The 20,716-nt window shown below is 56.5% G+C and overlaps 1 protein-coding gene across 16 annotated transcripts in view; it reads left to right on the top strand.

Moving 5' to 3' along the window:
* The window catches only part of TSNARE1 (t-SNARE domain containing 1), a 136,138-nt gene that overhangs the window by 48,216 nt on the left and 67,206 nt on the right, over nt 1–20,716 (top strand). For 4 of the 16 annotated variants that reach the window (XM_063643610.1, XM_063643609.1, XM_063643603.1 and 1 more), the window contains exons 2-4: nt 536–662; nt 9,140–9,289; nt 10,546–11,052. In XM_063643610.1, coding sequence (XP_063499680.1) covers nt 575–662; nt 9,140–9,289; nt 10,546–11,052 — 745 coding nt within the window. In that variant the 5' untranslated portion in view covers nt 536–574. Of the gene's footprint in view, nt 1–494; nt 663–5,712; nt 5,827–9,139; nt 9,290–10,545; nt 11,053–20,716 lie in introns of those variants that run through there. The other 12 variants (XM_063643613.1, XM_063643614.1, XM_063643612.1 and 9 more) reach the window with 4 other exon arrangements.

Raw genomic sequence — 20,716 nt, 5'->3', positions numbered from 1 at the left:
TCTTGCCCAGCTGCACAAGTTGCATTCAGCCAGGGCAGAGCCACTCCGGGCTTGACCCAGCCCCGCTACCGTGGAGTGTGGCTCGAGACGACGGAGCTAGAGATGCTGGCAGGCTGCATGGGCCCCGGGTGCTCAGCCCGGCCTGGGCCTGACTCACATGCAGTGGATGCTGCCCTGCCTGCATGGCGGGGGCCCAGTGTTCCCAGAAGCTACCTGGGAGGCTGGCGGTGGGAGTTGGTCTTTAAGAGCCGGCTAGAGGGCTCACCTTGTTGGGGGTCCCTGTTGGGAGGGGATGGGGCATGCCTTCCTCAGGCTGTGTTTCTGTGTTCCTACAGGGACCAGTGGACCAAGAGGCCACCTTGGAGGGGCTCTGTGGGGGTTGCTGTTTGGGGGCTGGTGAGAAGCCTGGAGTAGGCTAGGGAATAGGTACAGTTCCTGGGGCTGGGGAGGGGCAGGAGGCCCCTGTGCACCCTGAATTGGAGCTTTAATTCCCATGCCTTCCTCCTGTTCACCCTGGTTTTCCTGTTTCCTCCAGCTCAGTGTGGAGGCTGCTGGCCCTGCCATCTGTAAGAAGATGTCGTATGGATCCGTCGCCGGCGGAGGTGGCCTGGGGAGCCGTGGCCCTTTCGGGGGACCTTCGAGACAAGGCTGTCAGCCCCTAGGTAATGATAGTAGCTGGCAGTGGGGGCAGGGAGGAGGGGATGGCAGTGGGTAGGGTAGGGTCCTCACTGTGTCATGCTGATGGCTGTATACCAGTTCTGTTCTTTTGAGGAAAGTGGCCTGTGTCCTGAGATGGGGTGTGACTCTTGAGCTCAGGCGATTCAGGCCCCTGGAAAGGAAGCATCAGGAGTGGCTGTCCTGTGTGCGGGCAGACCTAGGTGTCCCAGTTCATGCTGGGCATGGAGCTGGCGCTTAGAGCACCAAGCTGCTGGTGGGTGGTGCTCGGGCTGTTTGGAGAGTGGCTGAGAGGGTGCAGGATCTCACCTGGCCTTCCTAATGACGGTGTGGAGCAGTTGGCACTTTGCACTCCATACAGAGGAGGAAGCTGAGGCCCCTGGGGCTTGCAAACCTCACCCCAGGGCCGTGCAGCGGGTGCAGGGCAGAGCTGGGGCTTATTTCTAGGTATTTCAGAGCGTTGAGCCCCTGCTCTTCCGTTTCACCTCATCCACCTCAACCCTGCAGGCTGGCCCCACTTAGGTCCTCATGGTATCTGAATGCCACGGTAACCCCCTCCCCCCACCCCCCGGCCACTCCCGCTCTGCCGTCGGCTTGGCCCGCAGATCCGGCCCTTCATGTGGGCAGGCCTGGGTCATGTAGGCGACGCCTGGGTCAGGGCAGCCGCAATGAGGGTTGTCTGGGTGGGGGAAGAGGACTGAATTTGGGGCCTCAAGCTCTTTGCTTGCCTCTCTCCACCCAGGGCCAGGCCTCGGGCTCAGCCTGACAGCTGTGCGGGCAGGTCTCCCTCGCCCTGGGGCCCTTCTCTGCTGGGGTGTGAGCGTCTTCCCTTGCAGCTTGGCTTGGCTCTTGGCTGGGGCTCTGGTCCCCAGGGTGGCCTGTTCAGGGAATGAGGCCGGCTGAGGGGCCCTCGCTGGCTCCTTGGCAGTCTCCAGTGCCCTGGATTTGTCTCCCACCCCCAGCCCTGCAGAGAGGGAGCAGCATGTGCTCGAGAGGGCAGCTGCCTGCCTCAGCCCTGCTGGGATAGGATGGCAGCAGGGAGGACAGGGGTGCAGATGGCCATTGGTGACATCACCAAGTGCCCTTCCTCATCTTGCCATCACCACTTAGTGCCTGGAAGGCCACTGGGATGCCCTCATCCTTCCTGCCCACTGGGAGTGCCGGGCTGGCCTGGTCTCCTCCCACTTCTGCCACCTTTTCCTCCTTCCCACCCAGACCATTGGTCCAGCGTCTGCTGTGTGCCAGGAGTTGGGCAGGAGGCAGAGAGACAAGTGAATCCTGTGCCCTTAGGGGCCCGTGTTCTGACTGGGATGGTTCCGAGATCCTCTTTCTTGAGTGCTGGGAAGGAAATGACCCAGCAGGGACTAGGACTGCCAGCCCAGAGGGGTGGGCTGCGTGAACGGAGGAGGTGAGGGAGGGCCCTCGGGGAGGGGGTGCTTAGTGGAGAGTAGAGGGGGACCCTGGAGGAGGCAGCCCCGGGAGACCTGAGTGAGAGTGTCCTGGGAGATGGGCCGGTGTGGATGGAGTTTCCTTCCATGGGCCAGGGGAGCCTGCGTGGCCTTAGGCAGGGCACGGTGTCAGCTGCTTGGTCTATTTTATGTTTAAAAATGTGTTCTGAGGGACGCTGAGTAGACACAGGATTGCGCATGTGAACACATGTGCGTGGGGTGTAGACACAGGTTCAGATCTAACGGTTCGGAGGTGGTGAGCCTGACCCCCAGGCCCCTACCCCTTTACCCTCCCGCCTCCTTCGTCCTTCCTCTGAACTGTGTATGTGCCGCATCTTGCTGGTTCTTCACAGTTTTGCTTATGTGTGTGCATATCCCTGAGCCGTACGTTGCTGAGCTGTGTGGGTTTTGAACTTCCCTGGGCTCAGACGATTTGTGTTGCTCCGTGTCGTGCTACTTTTCCGCGTCATGTTCTGGGAGCCTGCACGGTGCGCGTGGCTGTGGCTCCTTGGGTTTCGCGCTGCATCATGTTGGGTTCTGTGAGCACACCGTGGCGTCTGTGCGTGTTCCGCGTCTCAGGGATGCTGAGGCTGGCTCCTGTGTCATCCCTCACAGCCTGTGCCCATGGCCAGGGCCTCTGCAGGTAACACGGGGCGTGGCGTTCCTGGGCCGGGCCACCTGCAGCCGAGCTGATGCGGGCCCCACCCAGAGCCCTCTTTGCTCCACGTTCTTGTCAGCACTCGGGGGTGTTGGACGGTGACGTCTTGCCCACCTGGTGGGTGCGGCTTGTCCTCTGGTTGGAATGGATGTTTCTCTGATAATGAATGGGATGGATCCCTTTCCGTGTTGATTGGGCACATGGGTCTTCCTGCCAGTGAGCACTGTTGGTCTGCTTTTCTCTTGGGTTTGCCTCGTGCTTATGGGTTCCCAGGCTTCCCTCCTGTGTTCTGGAGATGATGGCCTCATCAGGTGGGTTTACACAGCCCCATCCAGGCCAGGCCAGCTTCTCACTGGGAGGCCTGCTGGGAAGCAGAAGTTCTCAGCCAGGGCAGCCTTGAGTTGATCCATCATTCCCTTCGGGACTTGCACTTTTCTCTTTAGTAACTTCCATCACGAGGTGATAATGCTGCCATCTTTTACTTCCCTCTAAAGATGGAACAATTTGTTTTTCATATTTAAGACTGTAATTGACCTTTGGTTTTTGTTTATGGTGTGAGGTGGGATGAGTGTGGAGGGGAAGCTGTGATGTTGTTTTTCTCTGTTTGAAGAACAAATTGTGTGGACTGTTGAATTGCCTTTCTTCTGCAGACCTGCAGTGACAGCTCTGTGATAGTTTTCATTTGGATTCTCTGGTCAAGTTTGCTTTTTGTGTGCCAAAATCCACCTTAATTTCTATAGCTTTGCTATAATTCTCCATACTTTTTAGAACAAATTGCCCTTCTTATTTTTCTGCAGAAGTATCTCGGGTGTGTTTGGCGGTTTGACGTTGACTGTAAGGTTTAGGATCACCTGTCGCACCCTGGAGTTTTGACTGGGTTTGCCTGGCATCCCTGCGTCCATGTGGGGAGAAGTGACTTCTTTATGGTTCTGAGCCTTCCAGTCCGTGCACAAGCACACGTCTTTATATTTATGGGGTTTTCTTTAATGTCTTTCAATGAAGTCATATAACTTTCTCCAGAAAGATCTTACATATCTTGTCTTAAATTCATTTCAACAAAGTAAAAACTGTTTTCCCTGCTGCTGTAAGTGGTACCATTCCCAATATTACATTTTCCAAATGCTTCTTGCTGGTGTGTACATGCAGTTGGCTTTTTCTAAGAACAAAGTCCAGACATTTTATTTAATTTTTGAATATTTTATGTTTTAATTTTCTAAGTGTGGAAACTTTTAAACACATCAAAGTAGGCACAGACACGTCGCAGCCCCTGGTGTACCTTGGCTTCCCCTCACTGCTTGTGGCCAGTGTGGCGGTACATGTGCCCCCAAGCTGCTCCCCCGCCGCGTCATTCCGGAGTAAATCCCAGATAGCAGATCATCTCATCTGTAATATTTCCACGTGTCTCTAAAAGAGAAGGACTCCTTTTATGTGTGACCAGATTTCCACTGTGACAGCGCGTTTGGCTGCCGTACCCGACCTGCAGTTGAAGTGGCCGACGGCCTCTAGGAGTGTCTGTTTCAGGGATGCTGTTTAACGTGGAGCCTCCTGAGATCCCGTGCTGCGGCTGACCCGTGCTCCTCCTTTGAGTGTGTCTCTGTCTCTGGCTTCCTTCTGTGTCTTTATTCCCTCCAAGTTTATTTGCTGAAGAAACCAGGCGTTTCTTGTGTGGTGTAATTGATTTTTGTGTACTGGTTTGTGTCCAGCATGTTGTAAACCCTTTTTATTGTAATGATTTGTCTGTGGAATCTTCTGAGCTTTTCCTGTAGATGGTGGTGTTTGTGCATAATGACGGCATTTTCGCTCCTTTTCCAGTGCTTTCACCTATTATGTGTTTTCCTGGCTGGAACCTCTACTGCAGTGTTGAATGGGGACGGTGGTTCTATTCTTGGTGAGTTTGTGGAAGAACAGGATTATGTATTCCTTGAATGTTTCTGGGATTTTGCTGTAAAACTATGCGGGTCTAGTGTTTTCCTTTGTGGAAAGATTTTCTGGCTACCAGTTAATTCCTGTAGTTGTAAAACGTTATTCAAGCTTTCTGTTTCTTCTTGGGTCAGTTTTGTTAAGTTGCATTTTTCTGGAAATTCGACTGTTTTATCTAAATGTTCAACTTACTGAAATGAAATTGTACACGATAGCCTTTCGCTGTCAGTAGTGACACTGGGGCACCTTTATGTAATGGTTAAGATGCAGATGCAGAAGCCAGCCTGCCCTGGTCCCAGCCCTGCCCGCCCTGCCTGCCCTGGTCCCAGCTCTGCGAGTCTTTGTCCCAGCATGCCAGCCCTGCCTGCTTGGTCCCTGCCCTGTCTGCCCTGCCCTGTCTTCCCACCCTGCCTGCCTTGGTCTCAGCCCTGCCCACCCTGCTGCACATGAGCTTTGTGAGCTCAGGGCTGGGAAGGGGAGGTGAGAAGAGGCCTCCAGCCCGGTGGTCATGCACATGGCTGCGTCGACACCTGTGAAGCTCGGGCAGGGCCACTGAGGGCCGGTGGTGGCTGCTGCTGCTTTCACAGCCACAGCGTCTCAACCACGTCCCGTTTCTCATTCTTGATACTCTGTATTTGTACCTTCTCTGTTTTCTTTTATAGTCAGTATCGGCAGAGACCTGGCAGTTCCACAGGTCTCTGCAGAGATATGGCCCCGGCTTCCCCGTTCTGTGCGTGCAAGTTTTAAATTGTGATTGATTTCTGCTCATAGTGTCATCATTTCCCTCCTTTCTTTAAGTTGATGCTATTTTATTTTTCTGACTCCCAGATTGAATATTTACAACATTCACCATGACTATGGTAAATATTTGTTTGTAATAAAAGCATTGGAAATTAGAAATTTCCCAAGTAACTGCTTTAGTTGAATGTCACACATTTTGAAATGTATAGTATTTTAAATTTTTGTTCAGTTCTAAATATCTTTAACTTTCATTATGATTTCTTTGTTTAGGAATTACTTGGAAGTTTACTTCATCATTTTCAGATATACTTTTTTCCAGTTGTCTTTTTAAAGTGATTTCAAACCCGATCACACATCTGAAAGAAAAGCACCAGTGCTATCCGGGTTTGTTGAAAATCGTTGCGCCGGGGCTGCTTTTGGGGTGCGGGGGCGAGCCTGGCTCAGTGCCTCATTTGCTCCCGTCAGCTCTCGGCCTTCTGTGTGGGCAGGGCCTTCAAGGACCCTCAGAGCTGGGCAGGGCCTTCCAGGCAGGCCGGTGGGGCCTGGACAAAGTCCCCATGGGTGTAGGGTCAGCTGCATGTGCCCAGTCCCTGCTGTGTGCCAAAGTCCTGCCAACCTAACTGTGCAGCACCTTAGGGCCGTCGTGTCATCGTAACGTCCTCTGGACAGAGGCAACAAAAAGCCAGCTAGTGAGTTGTCAACTCATAAATAACTCAGATACACAGAAGAAAGCTCCCCAGAGCTCCATGCACACGGGCCAGGTCTGTGGACAGCTAGGACACGTAGCTGTCTCCTCAGCTCACCAGCAGTGGTCAGCCTCACAGTAACCTGGCAGGAAAAGAAAATGTTAACACGCCCTTGGCAGCCTGGGGTGGGAGCAGGGGCCAGGGGAGGGTGGGTGTGGGGTGCCGGGAGCAGCTAGCTTCGGGGCAGCCTGGGGCAGGAGCAGGGGCCACAGGGAGGGTGGGCATGGGGTGCCGGGAGCAGCCAGCTTGGGGCAGCCTGGGGCAGGAGCAGGGGCCACGGGTTGCGGGGGAGGGTGGGTGTGGGGTGCCGGGAACAGCCAGCTTCGAGGCACCCAGGAGTGTTCCTTCTCTTAGCCCAGCTGTGCTTCCTCTTGGACTCTGTCTTAGAAGATAGACACACGGGCAGAGGTGTTCACCACATAGGATTTGTGTGAGTGCTGACTCAGAAATACTGTAAGCACCTGGCTTTAGGGAGACGATTGTGTTACAGCTGGGATAGAATTCGATGTAGGCATTAAAATCACATTGTCGAAGGCCCTCGAGTGACCTGTGCACGTGCTGTGATATGTGGTATGTGGAAGAAGCAAAGCCATACGTGCAGTGTTTGCTTGTGGAAGACAGCCGCCCACCTCCAGGGCTAATAATGTTTATCTCTGGATGTTGTGATCTTTATTTTTTTATTTATAATTGTCTGCATTTACATTTTTCTGTAATTTGTGGGTATTATTCTATTCAAAAGCAAACAGTAAATGTCCCAGGCCTGTCCCTGCCATGTTCTAGGTTCATGTGGCTCAGGTGGGCAGAACATACTGGCCCCTCAAGGGGTGTGGGGAGCACCGTGGAATAACGTGGGTGCAGTGGGCACGACCTGGACTTGGGTGAGTGGATGCAGTGTGGCGAGGTGGTGGCGTGTCCTTCTGGACTTGGGTGAGTGGATGCAGTGTGGCGAGGTGGTGGCGTGTCCTTCTGGACTTGGGTGAGTGGATGCAGTGTGGCGAGGTGGTGGCGTGTCCTTCTGGACTTGGGTGAGTGGATGCAGTGTGGCGAGGTGGTGGCGTGTCCTTCTGGACTTGGATGAGTGGATGCAGTGTGGCGAGGTGGTGGCGTGTCCTTCTGGACTTGGGTGAGTGGATGCAGTGTGGCGAGGTGGTGGCGTGTCCTTCTGGACTTGGATGAGTGGATGCAGTGTGGCGAGGTGATGGTGTGTCCTTGAGTGACAGCAGGGCCTGTGGTCTCTCTGGGGGCCTGTGGGACCCCATTTCTGAGCAGAGGCTGAGCTCAGTCACCAAGTGCCTGGATCCCCTCACAGGCCATTGTCCGGGGTTTCCGGCCTGGAGAGTGTGTCTCTGTACAGAGAGAGGATGGTGTGGATGCCAGGGGAGAGGGGCCTGCCGGGAGCTGGAGGGACAGGCCCTGCCCTCTTGGGAGGGGGCCCCATGCTGGAGGCTCACCTCATCAAACTCTGAGAGGCGTCTGTGACTTGGGGCCCCTCCCTCTGTTACTTGGGCCCCCTCCAGGCCTTGGCCAGAGCCTCTTTCGTGGGTGCCTGGTTTTCCCAGGGCAGCGTCTGTCTCCAGGCTGCGGCTGCTCCCTCTCCAGCCCCCCCAGAGGGTTGTCTTCTTGTGACTCCGATCCACTTTGCTGCACTTCTCTGCCCTGCGGAAACCTCCGCCCCGAAATGAGCCAGGCAGCTGCCCTCCTGTCCTTCCACAGGCCCTCTTCCCCACACCAGGGCCCAGAGCTGGAGGGTGAGTGAGCCCCAGTCCAGAGCAGTGAGCTGGGCACTGGAGGCCCTTCCCTGAGTCTATGTGGCCGTAGACCTGTCTCTGCCTGTGTGGTTTGGGCAGTGCTATCTGGGGGCAGGAGGATGGACCAGGTGGCCTTTGGGCCCTCGCCCACCTCCCGGGGGTCTGGTGAGAGGCTTTGGGAAAGTCCCTCCTTCCCCGTCACGTTGGGCTGTAGGGTCTCCCTAGACGGACCCTGAGTGGGAGCTCACCAGGGTGGCCCCTAGTGTCACTTCTCTGAGAGTTGCATGAAGGGCCTTTTCCAAGAGCTGCTGCTTCAGGCACTTGGCTCAGGGATGCAGCCCTGGGACCCACTGTGCCGACCTGGCCCTGGAGGCCACGGATGTGGCCGGAAAGCACTTCCAAGCCAGCAGCATCCTTGTGACCTACCGGGACATGTCCTGGGAAGAACAGGTTGCAGACAGGCACACAGGGTCCGGCTTCGGAGGCCTCAGCCTGGCGCACACGGCGTGTCTTTGACTCTGGGGTGCCGTGGATTGAAAGGCACATTGTGGTTCCGGAGTTGTTAAAAGGCTTTTATAAGGTGCATCTGAGGATCAGTGAATTTCAGTGAAATGTGTCCAGAAATGTTTTGTGAACAAATGGAAATAATTAGAGAAAATGAGGATGCGTTCTGTGCGGGGTCTGGGAGCCGGGAGAGGGGGAGCATGCGTCTCTGTCTCCGCAAAGCCGAGTGGGGATAGCAGTGTGGCTCTGCTTTTCATCTCCCATATGCTACAGAGTGGCACTTTTATAAAATGCAGTAGAATGATTCTGAGCATGGAGGTCGTGGCAGTTTCGAATTGCCTTAAACGATTCTGGAGCTGCACTTCTCATTTTGTACTTTGTTGCCGACTGGTAATAGCTGTCCAGGGATTAATCTGTGACTACCCCTGCAGGCCGTGGGGGTTGTTTGCTAGTTTGCAGTCACATTTCAGAACTGGTTCAGAGAAAAATCCGGAACACCTAAAGTGCTGAACTCCTTGCTGGCATTTAGCAGAAGGGGGATGATCCAGAGGATATAGCAGGCAGGGAGGGCTTCCTGGAGGAGGAGCCCTGAGTGGAGCATCTCGGGTCCTGGGCGTCTGCTGTCCGTGCGTGGGGGCCTGGCACTGCCAGGAGCGCCCTGAGCTGAGAGTAATCGTGACTGTCCCTTGCTGTCCGTAGAGTGCGCTAGATGTTGGACCGAGTATGGAATCCGCCATTTCCCCTGCCCGTCGCCAGAGAGCAAGCTGCAGAACCCCTGTGTGGGGAAGGACGGGGAAGGTGATCTGGGGCCAGCGGGCACGCCTATTGTCCCAAGGGCCAGGAAGCGAGGTACTTCACTCAGACTCTGGGTCTGGGGGGTCCTGGGAAGGCGGCTTGGAGATGCAGGTGCTGAGGAGGGCAGGGTCAGCAGGCAGGAACTGCAGGCAGGAGGCAAGGGGCCTTCATCCCCTGCCCCCCACCAGGCCTTCCCCTGAGTAGGGCCAAGGGTGCAGCCAGCCCAGACAGGCCACAGGATGGAAGCTGCGTGGTGGCCAGAACTGGCCAACCCCGTAGGCTCAGGACCGAGCAGGGGTGCTACCGCTGGGGGCTCTGGACCTGCTCATGTGGCCCCTCAACCTCAAGCCTGACTGTCCTTGTGCAGTGGGCTGGCGAGGGGTGACAGGGTGCTTGCTGTGGTTTGGGGAGGAACAGGTGCCGTGACCTCTGCGGGTATCCTGGTGGGCTTCCCTCCTGGTGGAGGGGCCCCTTCCAGGTGCTTCTGGGACGCCTGGCCCCTGGGGAGAGGCCTGCACTTGAGTGCTCCTTCCCGGGGACTCAGACATGCAGCACCAGGGAACCTGCAGTGTCGGGCACTGTCCCTGCCTTCAGGAAGCTGGTCCAGTTAGTGAAAAAGCTCGTATGTGAGCAAAGACGCAGAGACTTTGCCACTGTTGCCAGCGCAGCCCTGTTCCCTTGCAGGTTGGAGGGCTGTAGAGGCACAGGATGGCAGGGGGGTGAGGCTGCCGACCAGGCCACCATGTCCCCACTGGCCTCGGCCCAAGTGCGGGAGGGGAAGCCGAGGCTGGCCACCGTGTCCCTACTGGCTTCGACCCAAGTGCGGGAGGGAAGCCGAGGCCGGTGCTCAGAGGGCTCTTAGTTGTGCTGTGGACAGGTAGGCAGGATCCTTCCAAAATGTCAGCTGGCAAGGCTGTCCCCAGGCAAGGGCTGACCCCGGGAGCAGCCCAGTCCTGGCCTGAGGGCAGGAAACCCTGCAGAGGGTCCAGGGCCGCAACCTAGGCTGCCCGGCTCCCTCACCCCTGTGGTGGCTGCAGGGGCAGGCAGGGCTAGCGGTGTGCTGTCTTGGAGATGGGGCACTGTGACCCAGAAGCTATGTGCTTGCGGACGGCACCCGGTGAGGCAGTGTCAGGGCTAGGGAATTGTGGGCCCAGGTCTCTGGACACCCAGCAGGGAGGGGTGGGGGCCAGGACCAGACAGCCGTGTCCTGAAGCAGAAACCAGAGAGGAGGTGCCCTAGGGAGCTGCTGCCGGGGCCGCTGCCTCCACAGGCCCAGGGCCTTAAACATCCACCTTTTGGTGCCTTTCCAGGGCCTGGGGTTGCCCCTGAAGGCAGCCGGATGCCGGAGCCCACCTCATCACCCACCACTGGCCCGAGGAAGGACTCAGCTGCTGGGCCCCATGGCCGGATGGCGGGGCCCAGCGCTACCCGGGCCAAGAAGAGGAAGCCCAACTTCTGCCCGCAGGAGACCGAGGTGCTGGTATCCAAGGTGAGCAAGCACCACCAGCTGCTGTTCGGCACGGGGCTGCTGAAGGCCGAGCCCACTCGCAGGTACCGCGTGTGGAGCCGCATCCTGCAGGCCGTGAACGCTCTGGGCTACTGCCGCCGCGACGTCGTGGACCTAAAGCACAAGTGGCGGGACCTGCGAGCCGTCGTGCGGCGCAAGCTGGGCGACCTCCGGAAGGCGGCCCATGGCCCCAGCCCTGGTTCCGGCAAGCCCCAGGCCCTGGCCCTCACGCCCGTGGAGCAGGTGGTGGCCAAGACCTTCTCTTGCCAGGCACTGCCCTCTGAGGGCTTCGGTCTGGAGCCGCCCAGAGGTGAGTTCCTTGCCCAGCTCACCTCGCTAGGGTGCCACTCTGTCCAGCAGGAAGGTGGGGCCCATCTTGGCCATGTTGCCCTGTGTCTTCCTCCACAGTACCTTCCCCTCCCCCCTCCCCCTCCCCCCCACTCCCTGTCACCACTGTCTCATCTGGAGTGTTCTTGTTCATTCATCCTCTGCCCCATTCACTCTTCACTCGTCTGTGCATCCACCCATCTGTGCATTCAGGCAATACATATTACGTATAAAGGGAGCATTAGTAAATTTTGTCTCCCTGCTTGACGTTTGACTTGGCCTCTCCCTCACCCCCTCCTAGAGTGGAGCTGAGCACGCAGACAGGCAGGACAGAGTTCTCCCATCACCATCACCCAGTCACACGCTGGGACCACAGCCGTGGTGAGAGGGGCATTTGCCATTGCTGCCTGGGGTAGACACACACGCCGAGAATCAGGCCTTTCTAGCTGTGCCGATGCTCCCCACGGCCATGCGTGCTCATGTTCCTCCTGCTGCGTCTTGTGCTACTCATGAAAGAAAAAGCTGGTTGCAACTTACTAAACTGGTTTTCTGACCTGGGTTTCAGCGCTGTGGTTTGAAACATGCTGCTCTGTTACTGTTTTTAACACCCAGAAGAGGCCTTCCTACAGGCTGGTGCCGCCCCGTGGTGGTGGTGTCAGGGTGGGCAGGTTGAGACCTGGGAGGCAGCGTCTGCTCAGAACTGCGGCGGGCCTTCTGCGGACACCGAGGCTGAGGCTCCGGCAGAGTCTCTTTTCCCAGGGAGAGCATCGCTCTGTTGGTGTCTGATGGGTCAGGGAGGTCCACAGGAGGTCAGTGCGGGCCCGGCGTCTGAGCTGCTGCTGTGGTGGGCCCGGACAGGTGCCCGGACAGGTGCCGGGACAGGTGCCGGGACAGGTGCCCGGACAGGTGCCCGGACAGGTGCCGGGACAGGTGCCGGGGCAGGTGCCGGGACAGGTGCCGGGACAGGTGCCCGGACAGGTGCCGGGACAGGTGTCGGGACAGGTGCCGGGACAGGTGCCCGGACAGGTGCCGGGGCAGGTGCCGGGACAGGTGCCGGGACAGGTGCCTGGACAGGTGCCTGGACAGGTGCTGGGCATAGGCACGGCGTGCACTCAGGCCTCTTGACTGTTGCACGAGGCCGTGCTACAGGAGATCTGGAAGAGGAGGGCAGCAGCCTGGTTCCCGCACTGGATTTCAGCTGTGGGCGATGAGTCCTCCATCCTGGTGTGGACGCTGCCTGGACACACCCTGCCCTGGGACTGGATGGGTCCCTAGAGCATGGGGCTGCAGTGGGCCAAGGTTCCCCTCAAGACACTGGCTGGGATCTGCCCATGTACCCGAGCTGAGTGTGTGGCGAGGACGGCAGTCCTGGCTGTGGTGGAGCTGGCAGTGTCTGGAAGAGGGTCTGAGCAAGTGCTCCCAGCCCCACCTGGACAGGGCAGACCTCAGCAGGCATCTCTGGTCACGGGCACTGAGGCCTCCTGCTCAGCCCCGGGATGAGGTAGCAGGCAGTGGCAGTCCTGGCACTGAGTCACCCGGCCTTGCTGCAGGAGCTTGCTCGGGCTTGACTGTTTCAGCTTGAGGGAGGTCTTTACAGGGCAGCCCTTCCTCTTGGCACAGTTGGGGGCCGTGGGGGAGCCCCTCTCTGGCCGTCAGTGGGATAGCTGGCCCCAGGGCCTCCCCGTTGCTGTGTCTGAGGACAGGTGCTCCGCTCTCTGGCAGCTGCTGTAGTGGCTCAGTTGCCCCCGCAGTGGGGTCAGCCCGTATTGTAGGCGGCCGGCAGGGCCTGGGACTGGGGTGACACAGAGCATTGCTGTCATGGGCTGTGGGCTGCTCGTCCCTGGCTTTTACATGAACAAGGCCTCCTGCCCTCCTCACAGGGTTCAGGTGGGTTTCCTGGTGCTGTCAGGGCTGGGGGTGCTGAGTGAGCCGGTGGCTGTGCTCGGCACTGGGTAATTAACGGGATGATGGAGGAGGTGGCAAAGTTAGAGGCACGGCCCGTGGTCCTCCGCAAAAGGCCCGGGCTGCAGGAGGTCTCATTGCAGCCTGCCGGGCAGTGAGTGACTGATGGACAGTGACACTGATGGGGGTGACCTTGCTGGTGTGGAGGAAGAGGAGGTGGTCCCGGGGGGAGGCTGTGCGATGGTTTCATATCCTCTTCTACCTCCTGCTGTCCCAGCCTGTGTCCAAGACCTCTGGCCCCAGCCGTGTGTCCGGGTGCGCCCCAGGCACGCACTCTGCTTCGGGTTGGAGGGTGGGGTCAGGTCCCCAGAGCCCCTTGCCGGCCTGCTTGCTAGCCTGCCAGGGCCCTCCTGGGACATGCCTGCAGCCCCCGGCGGCCTCTCCACCACTGCCTGCGCTTTACTCCTCTCCATGCTCATCAAGGATGAGCCTTTATTTCCTGTGAACAGGAGTCCCTTTGCCCTTGCCTTGGCAGGAGATGTGGGCCTGGATTGTTACTCTGAAGAAGACTGCCCGGCCAGGCCTGGGGGGGCGGGTGCAGGGAGGCTGGGAAGGGGGCACTTGAGGGCACTCTCAATGTCCTTGTCCTCTCTCAGTCCCCACTGTGCCACTTGAACTCCCTCCCCAATGTCGGGCTCTGCATCTGAGAGGGTGGAGCCATGTGTGGACAGATGGGAGGCCGGGGGGGGTGGGCAGGGGAGGGGTCTGGGGGAGTGTGAGAGTGTTTCGTGAGCACCTCCTTTTCCGACCCAGGCGGGCTCTGGAGTTAGGCCTTGAGGGGCATTTCTCTAATTGCATACCTCGTCTTTGACTTTGAAACAGGCTCCCTAAAGTGTATTAAGAACTTAAAAAGCCAACAGAAGCCAGTACACACTGCCCCTTCTCTGACACCAGCCCTGTGCCGTGTTGTGGCTTCTCTGGGCCCAGGGAGGTGTCTAGGCACGTGGTATCATCTGTGGGGTGTGAAGTCCGAGCAGCCTGCAGGCCCTGTCTGTGTGTGGGCTGGGTCATGCAGCCCTGGCGTCTGAGGCAAAGGGCTAGAGAGGTCCTTTGAGATCCAGACAGTGGTGGGAAGGCTGAGGTCGAGAGGGGACGGCTCCCTTGGGACCGAGCCAGAACAAAGCTGCCCGGCCCTGCCTTTCCCAGCTCTGGGGCCTTTGTTGAGTGCCACAGCCTTATTATTTTCTTTCTTTATTGACATAATAGTCACATATCAAAGTTTGTCGTTTCACCCTTTTAAAGTCTTCAACCTGGTGATGCTAGTTCATTCCCAGTGCTGTGCAGCCACCGCCACTGTCTCAATTCCAGAGCGTTTCTGACTCTCAAAAGGGAGCCCTGGCCCTAGGCAGTCACCCCACCCTCAGCTCCCCCAGCCCTGGCCGCTCCAGTCTGCGGTCTGCCTGCGGCTTTGCCTGTTCTGGACGTTTCCTGTGACTGGAGCCATGCCCCATGTGCCTCTATCTGCTCTGTAATCCTTGGAGCCTCCGCTTCCTCCTCTATAAAGTAGGGTTCCCGCCATCACGAGGAAATACGGGACATGCCTCGGCCAGGGCTGGTGCACAGGAGGCCCCGGCAAACCTCACTTCTCTTACGTGGCCCCGTGTTCTTTCTGGACTGGTGCTCGCCTGCCTCCATTTTCCAAGGCCTGAGCACCACCCCTGCACCCCAGCCTTTGTGGACACTTCCCTCCTGATGCCGTCCGCCTTCCTGGAGCGTGAGGCCCCGACCCTGGCCACAAACCCAGCCCTGTGCTGGCCAGTCTGGCCCCGACCCTGCCCCAGAATGAGCTGGTTCACTCCCCAGCTCTCCGGCTGCGTCATCAGCCCCTGTTGGGAAGCGTCCCTAGCCCTCTCAGTCCTCTGCGAAGTTGCCTGCGTGGTGCAGGACTGTTGCCATGTGTGTTGGAGACACCCCCGGCGCAGCTGTCCACAGGAGGGCTGGTCGCAGAGGAGGAGGGCGCTGCAGGGCAGGGCCGCTGCTCTTGGCTGGTGAGGGCCCAGACTCAGCAGGTGTGGGGAGCGAGCCTTGCCTTTGATGTGTCCATCTGCCACCTGCCTTTCCCGCAGACCTCCCTCGGGAGTGGTTGTCCAGGTGGGCAGGAGCTGCCCTGTGCTTCCCTGGCTGCCCCGTGGCTGCTGGCACAAAGCCTGGCTCTCAGCTTTGCTGGCATTGGCAGCTGGGGTTTAGACGCGTCCTCTCCATGAGGCCCTCGGAGGTGACCCTGTCTCCCTGGGGTGAACCTTGCCAGTGCTTGAGTCTGGTTTCTCAGCGCCCTGTGGGAGCCAAACAGCATTTGCTGTGGCCGCTCTGAGCTGCCACTCCCGGCCGTGGCGCCCTGGCCCACACTCCCTGCCTCCCCGCCCTGGCTTCCCTTGCCTCATCCACGGTATAGGTCCACGGGCCTGTGATTCTCCCTGGCCTGCAGAGACCCATCTCCATGGTCGCCTGGTCCAGTGTAACAAGAGCCGTCACACATCACGTAGCTGCCCGGCTTAGTCAACGTCAACTTCGCTTTGAGCCGCATCCGATTCTTCGCTCCCTCGGCACGGGCTGGCCCAGGGTCAGCTGGGGAAGCGGTCATCAGCCTCAGTCACACACTAAGTTGGGGAAGCGATTATCAGCCTTGTCAGTCACACACTAAGGTTTTGGGGTACTCTGTTTCTTCTTGAGGACCCCCGATGGTGCTCTCTGGATTCTGAAGCACCATCATGGATGTGCAGAGGCCCAGAGTGGGGATGGCCTCCTAGGGCTTCAGACCTCTGTCCCTACTACCTCTCTCCTCACGTCTGTCCATCACCAGATGAGTGGGCAAGAAGGGTCCTCCCAGGGCGGGAGGTGGGCTGGCCACTTGTGCCCTGCCCAGGTCACGCTAGCAGAATCTGGCAGCAGCTCACATGCAGGGTAGCAGGGCCAAGGCATCTCACCCTAGGGCCAGTGTATGGTGGCTCCCAGACGGCAGAGGGAAGGCCGGCCCTGGGCTGTTCTTCCCTTCCCTGGGGCCACTGCATGTGGACTCGGGCACACACCACACCCTGTCTGCAGCTGTGGGACAGGGTTAGCATTGCATGTAGGGCACCCAGCTCAGCTCAAGCCAAGTTAGGCTGCACACTGTCTTGACTGGGCTTTTTCCTGCCTGAATCTGAGCCTGGTCCACATCCTTCAGCTCATCCCCTCTGGCAACTGGGGAACTGCCTGGCCAGTGTCATACCTGGTGGCAACAGAGCCTGGCAGACTGTCAGCTTGCCCAGTGGTCCAGGCAGCCAGGCAGGCTTGGGGTGGGTGTTGGGTGTCCAGGGGTCTCAGTGCTGACTGTGGAGTGGCTGTGTGGGTGCCCTCCTCAAGCTCCTGCCTTGGGGACCCCCTCCTGCTGGGGCTGCATTGCCATGGGACCTGGTTCAGTGAAGAGCAGGTGGGGACCCAGACCCTTGTAATCCCACATCATGGCCAAGTGTTCATCAGAGGCCTTCGTCTGCAGCAGGCAGGTAAGTGGGGCCTGCAGTGAGATGTAGGCGATGCAGCCCTGGTGGGGAGCGTGCCTGCCTCCTTTTGGCATTTTATGGTGTCCCGTTATCCCTGTTCACAGCAGAGCTAGAGGGTGGGGATGGGGACGGCAGAGAGAAGTCCCGATAAGCCCTGCTGACGTTTTGTTTTGTTTTATGGAGTGTTAGTGAAGTTGCTCCGATGGTGTGAAGATGGAATCTGGGAAATGAATTTTTCTTCCTTCTCTTGGGAATGGGTGTTGGGGACAGGACTGGGAATGAGGGGGGCCCTCTCTGGACCTCCCTTAGGTCCCCGGCCAGAGTCACGGGGTTGTTACTGGCGGCCTGTGAAGCCAGGGTCTTCAGCTGTGTGGCCGTCCCTCCGAGGATTCCTGGACCCAACAAACGGCAGCCTTGGGATATGTCAGAATGGGCGCTTCCTGAGACCAGGATGTGGCGTCCTGCATGTAGTGATGAGTTGGCCCAGTGGGGGCTGGAAGCAGCAGGATGCCTGTGCTGTGGTTGGCGGGGCCGCGGTGTCACAGGAGCGCAGTGGTGGTGTGAGATGAGGCAGCCCCTGCCTGGTGACTGTGGACCCCCAGCAGTAGCAGAGGCAGTGCTTGGGGGAGGCCCCACAGCCTGCCTGGTGACGGGACAGCACTCCCCGCAGCTCCCTCAGTCTTGAGGTTATGTTGTGACTCAGGCATTTCTAGAAAGCATGGTTGCGCCGAGTCCTGGCCTAGAAACGCAGAGGTCAAAGGTGGGCGGCCCGGCCTGCCTGCTGAGGAAGGCTCCCCGGCCTGGGTGTGAGGTGCAGAGGGCGGAAGCTCATCTGGCAGGCCCTGAATGCCATGCTTGACGTCCAGCCGGGAAGGCGATGGTCAAAGCTAGGTTGCCTGGTCAGGCTGGGGAGGTCAGACTGGGAAGGTGCCGGGCGGAGGCGGAGGCAGGGTGCTCGGGCTGTGTGCTTCTGTCTCACCCCCGTTTGGAATCCGGACATGACTTCTTTGAAGTTTAGTTCACACACAATGTGGCATGTCCATTTAAAGGCATGGTTCAGTGCAAGTTTGGGCGAAACACACCCATCTGACTCCTACCCCAGGGAGGTAAAGAACATTCTTGTGGCCTCAGAGGGTTCCCTCTGCCCCTTTCTGGTCAGCCAGCCCCAGCCCCAGCCCCAGCCCTAGCCCCAGCCCTAGCCCCAGCTGGAGCCCCAGCTCCAGCCCCAACTTCAGCCCCTGCCCAGCCTCAGCCCCAGCTCCAGCCCAGCCCCAGCCCCTAGCCCCACCCCACCCCCACCCCCACCCCGACCCCCACCCCCAGCCTCAGCCCAGCCCCAGCCCAGCCCATCCCAGCCCCAGCCCAGCCCCAGCCCAGCCCCAGCCCAGCCCCAGCCCAGACCTAGTCCAGCCCCAGCCCCAGTCCAGCCCCAGCCCCTACCCCATCCCACTTCCCATGGCTTGCTTTGCCCTCATAGATCAGGTATCTGTCTCACAGTTGCAGAGCCAGGTAGCATGTACTCTTCCGCCTTCCTTAGCCCAGTGTGTGCCGTGTGAGTGGGTAGTGCACCCCTTTTTATTGCTGGGCGGCAGGCATGCCTTTGGACATACCACAGCCTGTGTTTCCACCTATCGATGGATGCTTTCGTGTTCTCCAGCTTTTGGCTGTTAGGCGGAAAGAGGCTGTGAGCATTTCTGTGGGATCTTTGTATGGACAGATGTTTGCATTTTGTTGTGGGGGGATTATTACCTGCAAGTTGAATTGCTGGCCGTAGGGCTGGTGTGACTTTTAAAGATATACCCAAGCTGTTTTCCAAGGTGGCTGTGCTGTTTTAATTCCCCTGAGCAGCAGGTGAGAGCTGGATCTGTATCTCTGCTCATGCTAATACCACACTGTCTTGATTACTATAAGATACATCTTGCAGTGAGCTGGGAAGAGTCCCTCCTCTTCTGTCTTCTGAAAGAATTTGTGTAGAATTCGTATTACTCTTCCCGCAAATAAGTGATAGAATTAGCCAGTGATGCTCTCTGAGCTTGGAGTTTTTGTTGTGAGATTTTCAGCTACAAATTCACTTCCTTTAATGCTGCAGTGCTATCCATGCTGTCTATTTCTTCTCAGGTGAGCTTTGATTGTTTTGTATTTTTCAAGCAACTCATCCTCTAAGTTCTGAAATTAATCAGCATTAAGCTACTCATAGTATTTCCTTAATATCCTTTCAGTGTCTGTAGGATCTATGGTGATATCTCCTCCTTCATTTCTGGTGTTGCTGATTTATATTCAATCTTTTGTTCTTGATTAGTCTGAATAATTTTATCCTCTCAGTATTATTCCCATGTAAATCGATTGATTTTATTAATCATTTGAAAGGTCCAGCTCTAATTTCTCTTTGATTTCTTCTGTTACACATGATTATCTAGAAGTGTGTTGTGTAATTTCAGATGATTATGTCATTCACAGATACCTTTCTGTTACTGATTGCTAGTTCTGTCTTCAGAGAATGTATTTTGTATGATTTCAGTGATTATAACTATGTCAAGACTTGCTTTAGGGCCTAAAATAGAGTCTGTCTTAGTGAGTGTTCCACGTGCATTTGGCAGGAATGTGTATTCCCCTGTTGCATGGGTTAGGCTGGTTGATGGTGTTGGAGTTTCTGTGGCCTGTATGCTCTTCTGTCTGCCTGCTCTGCTGACCGCGTTGCCTGTAACTGTGGATTTGTGTGTTTCTTTCCAGTTCTTTCAGTTTTTGCTTCATGTATTTTCAAGCTGTGATATTAGGTGCATACATACTTAGAATTGTTTTATCTTAGTCAGTTGACCATCTGTTTTTTTTTTTTTTTTTTTTTTTTTTTTTTTTTGAGACAGAGTCTCGCTCTGTCGCCCGGGCTGGAGTGCAGTGGCACAATCTCGGCTCACTGCAAGCTCCGCCTCCCAGGTTCACGCCATTCTCCTGCCTCAGCCTCCAAGTAGCTGGGACTACAGGCGCCCGCCACCGCGCCCGGCTAATTTTTTTTGTATTTTTTAGTAGAGACGGGGTTTCACCGTGGTCTCGATCTCCTGACCTCGTGATCCGCCCGCCTCGGCCTCCCAAAGTGCTGGGATTACAAGCGTGAGCCACCGCGCCCGGCCGACCATCTGTTTTTAAAGTGTCCTTCTTTTATTTCTATTATATTTGTGGTTCTGAATTCTACTCTGATATTAGTGTAGCCATTCCAGCTTTCTTGTGATTACTGTTTACATGATATATTTTTGTAATTTTTACTTATAATTTCATCTGATTTTATATATGAAGTGGGCTTCTTGTATACACTGTAGAGCAAGATCTTGCCTTTTTTTTTGAGACAGGGTCTCTTACTCTGTTGTCTATGCTAAAATTGTAGTGATGTGATCAAGGCTCACTGCAACGTCGATCTCCCAGGTTCAAGCCGTCTTCCCACCTCAGCATTTCAAGTAGCTGAGACTGCATGTGTACATCACCACAGCTGGCCAATTTTTATTTTTTTGTAGAAAGAGATCTCACTGTGTGGCCCGGGCTAATCTTGAACTTCTAGGCTCAAGCGATCCTCCTATCTTAGCCTCGGAAAGTTTTGGGATTACAGGCATGAGCCGCCACACCTGGCCAGAATCTTGCTTTTACTCTCATTGGAGAAGCTCTGCTTTTTGGTCGGAATGGTTAAAGTGGTGCCTCTGACCAGTAGGATTTTTGGTAATGATGAAAAGGCCCTGTCATCTGCATTCTTTAGTGTGACAGCCATTTGCCACATGGGGCTCCTGGGCACTTGAAATGTGGCTAGTGCAGGAAGCAACCGAGTTTACCATTTTATTTAATTTTAATTAATTAAAATCTACATTTAAATTGCTGCAAGGGGTTGATGGCTACTGGAGTGGACGAGCCGTGTTCGGCTCATGCATCATTAAGTGTAAGGCCTTCATGTCTGGCTTTAACTCTACTGTCTTGATGTTTGCTTTCCATATTTTCTCTTTTTTTTCCCCTTTTTCTTTTATCTTCCTTTTTTTTTGGAGTAGAATTGAGTGCTATTTAGCATTCCATTTTATCTCCACTATGGGCTTATGAGAGATTCCTGTTTGTTTCTTTTTTTAGTGGTTGCTTTAGAGTTTACAACGTAGATCTTTAACTTTCTGCAGCCTGCCTTCAAATAGCACCGTATCATGTCCTGTGTGGTGGATCGGCCGCACAGGAATGCACTTC

This window comes from Symphalangus syndactylus, chromosome 7 (assembly GCF_028878055.3).
Source record: "Symphalangus syndactylus isolate Jambi chromosome 7, NHGRI_mSymSyn1-v2.1_pri, whole genome shotgun sequence".
Classification (NCBI taxonomy): domain Eukaryota; kingdom Metazoa; phylum Chordata; class Mammalia; order Primates; family Hylobatidae; genus Symphalangus; species Symphalangus syndactylus.
This window is presented reverse-complemented; position numbering and strand designations above follow the sequence as displayed.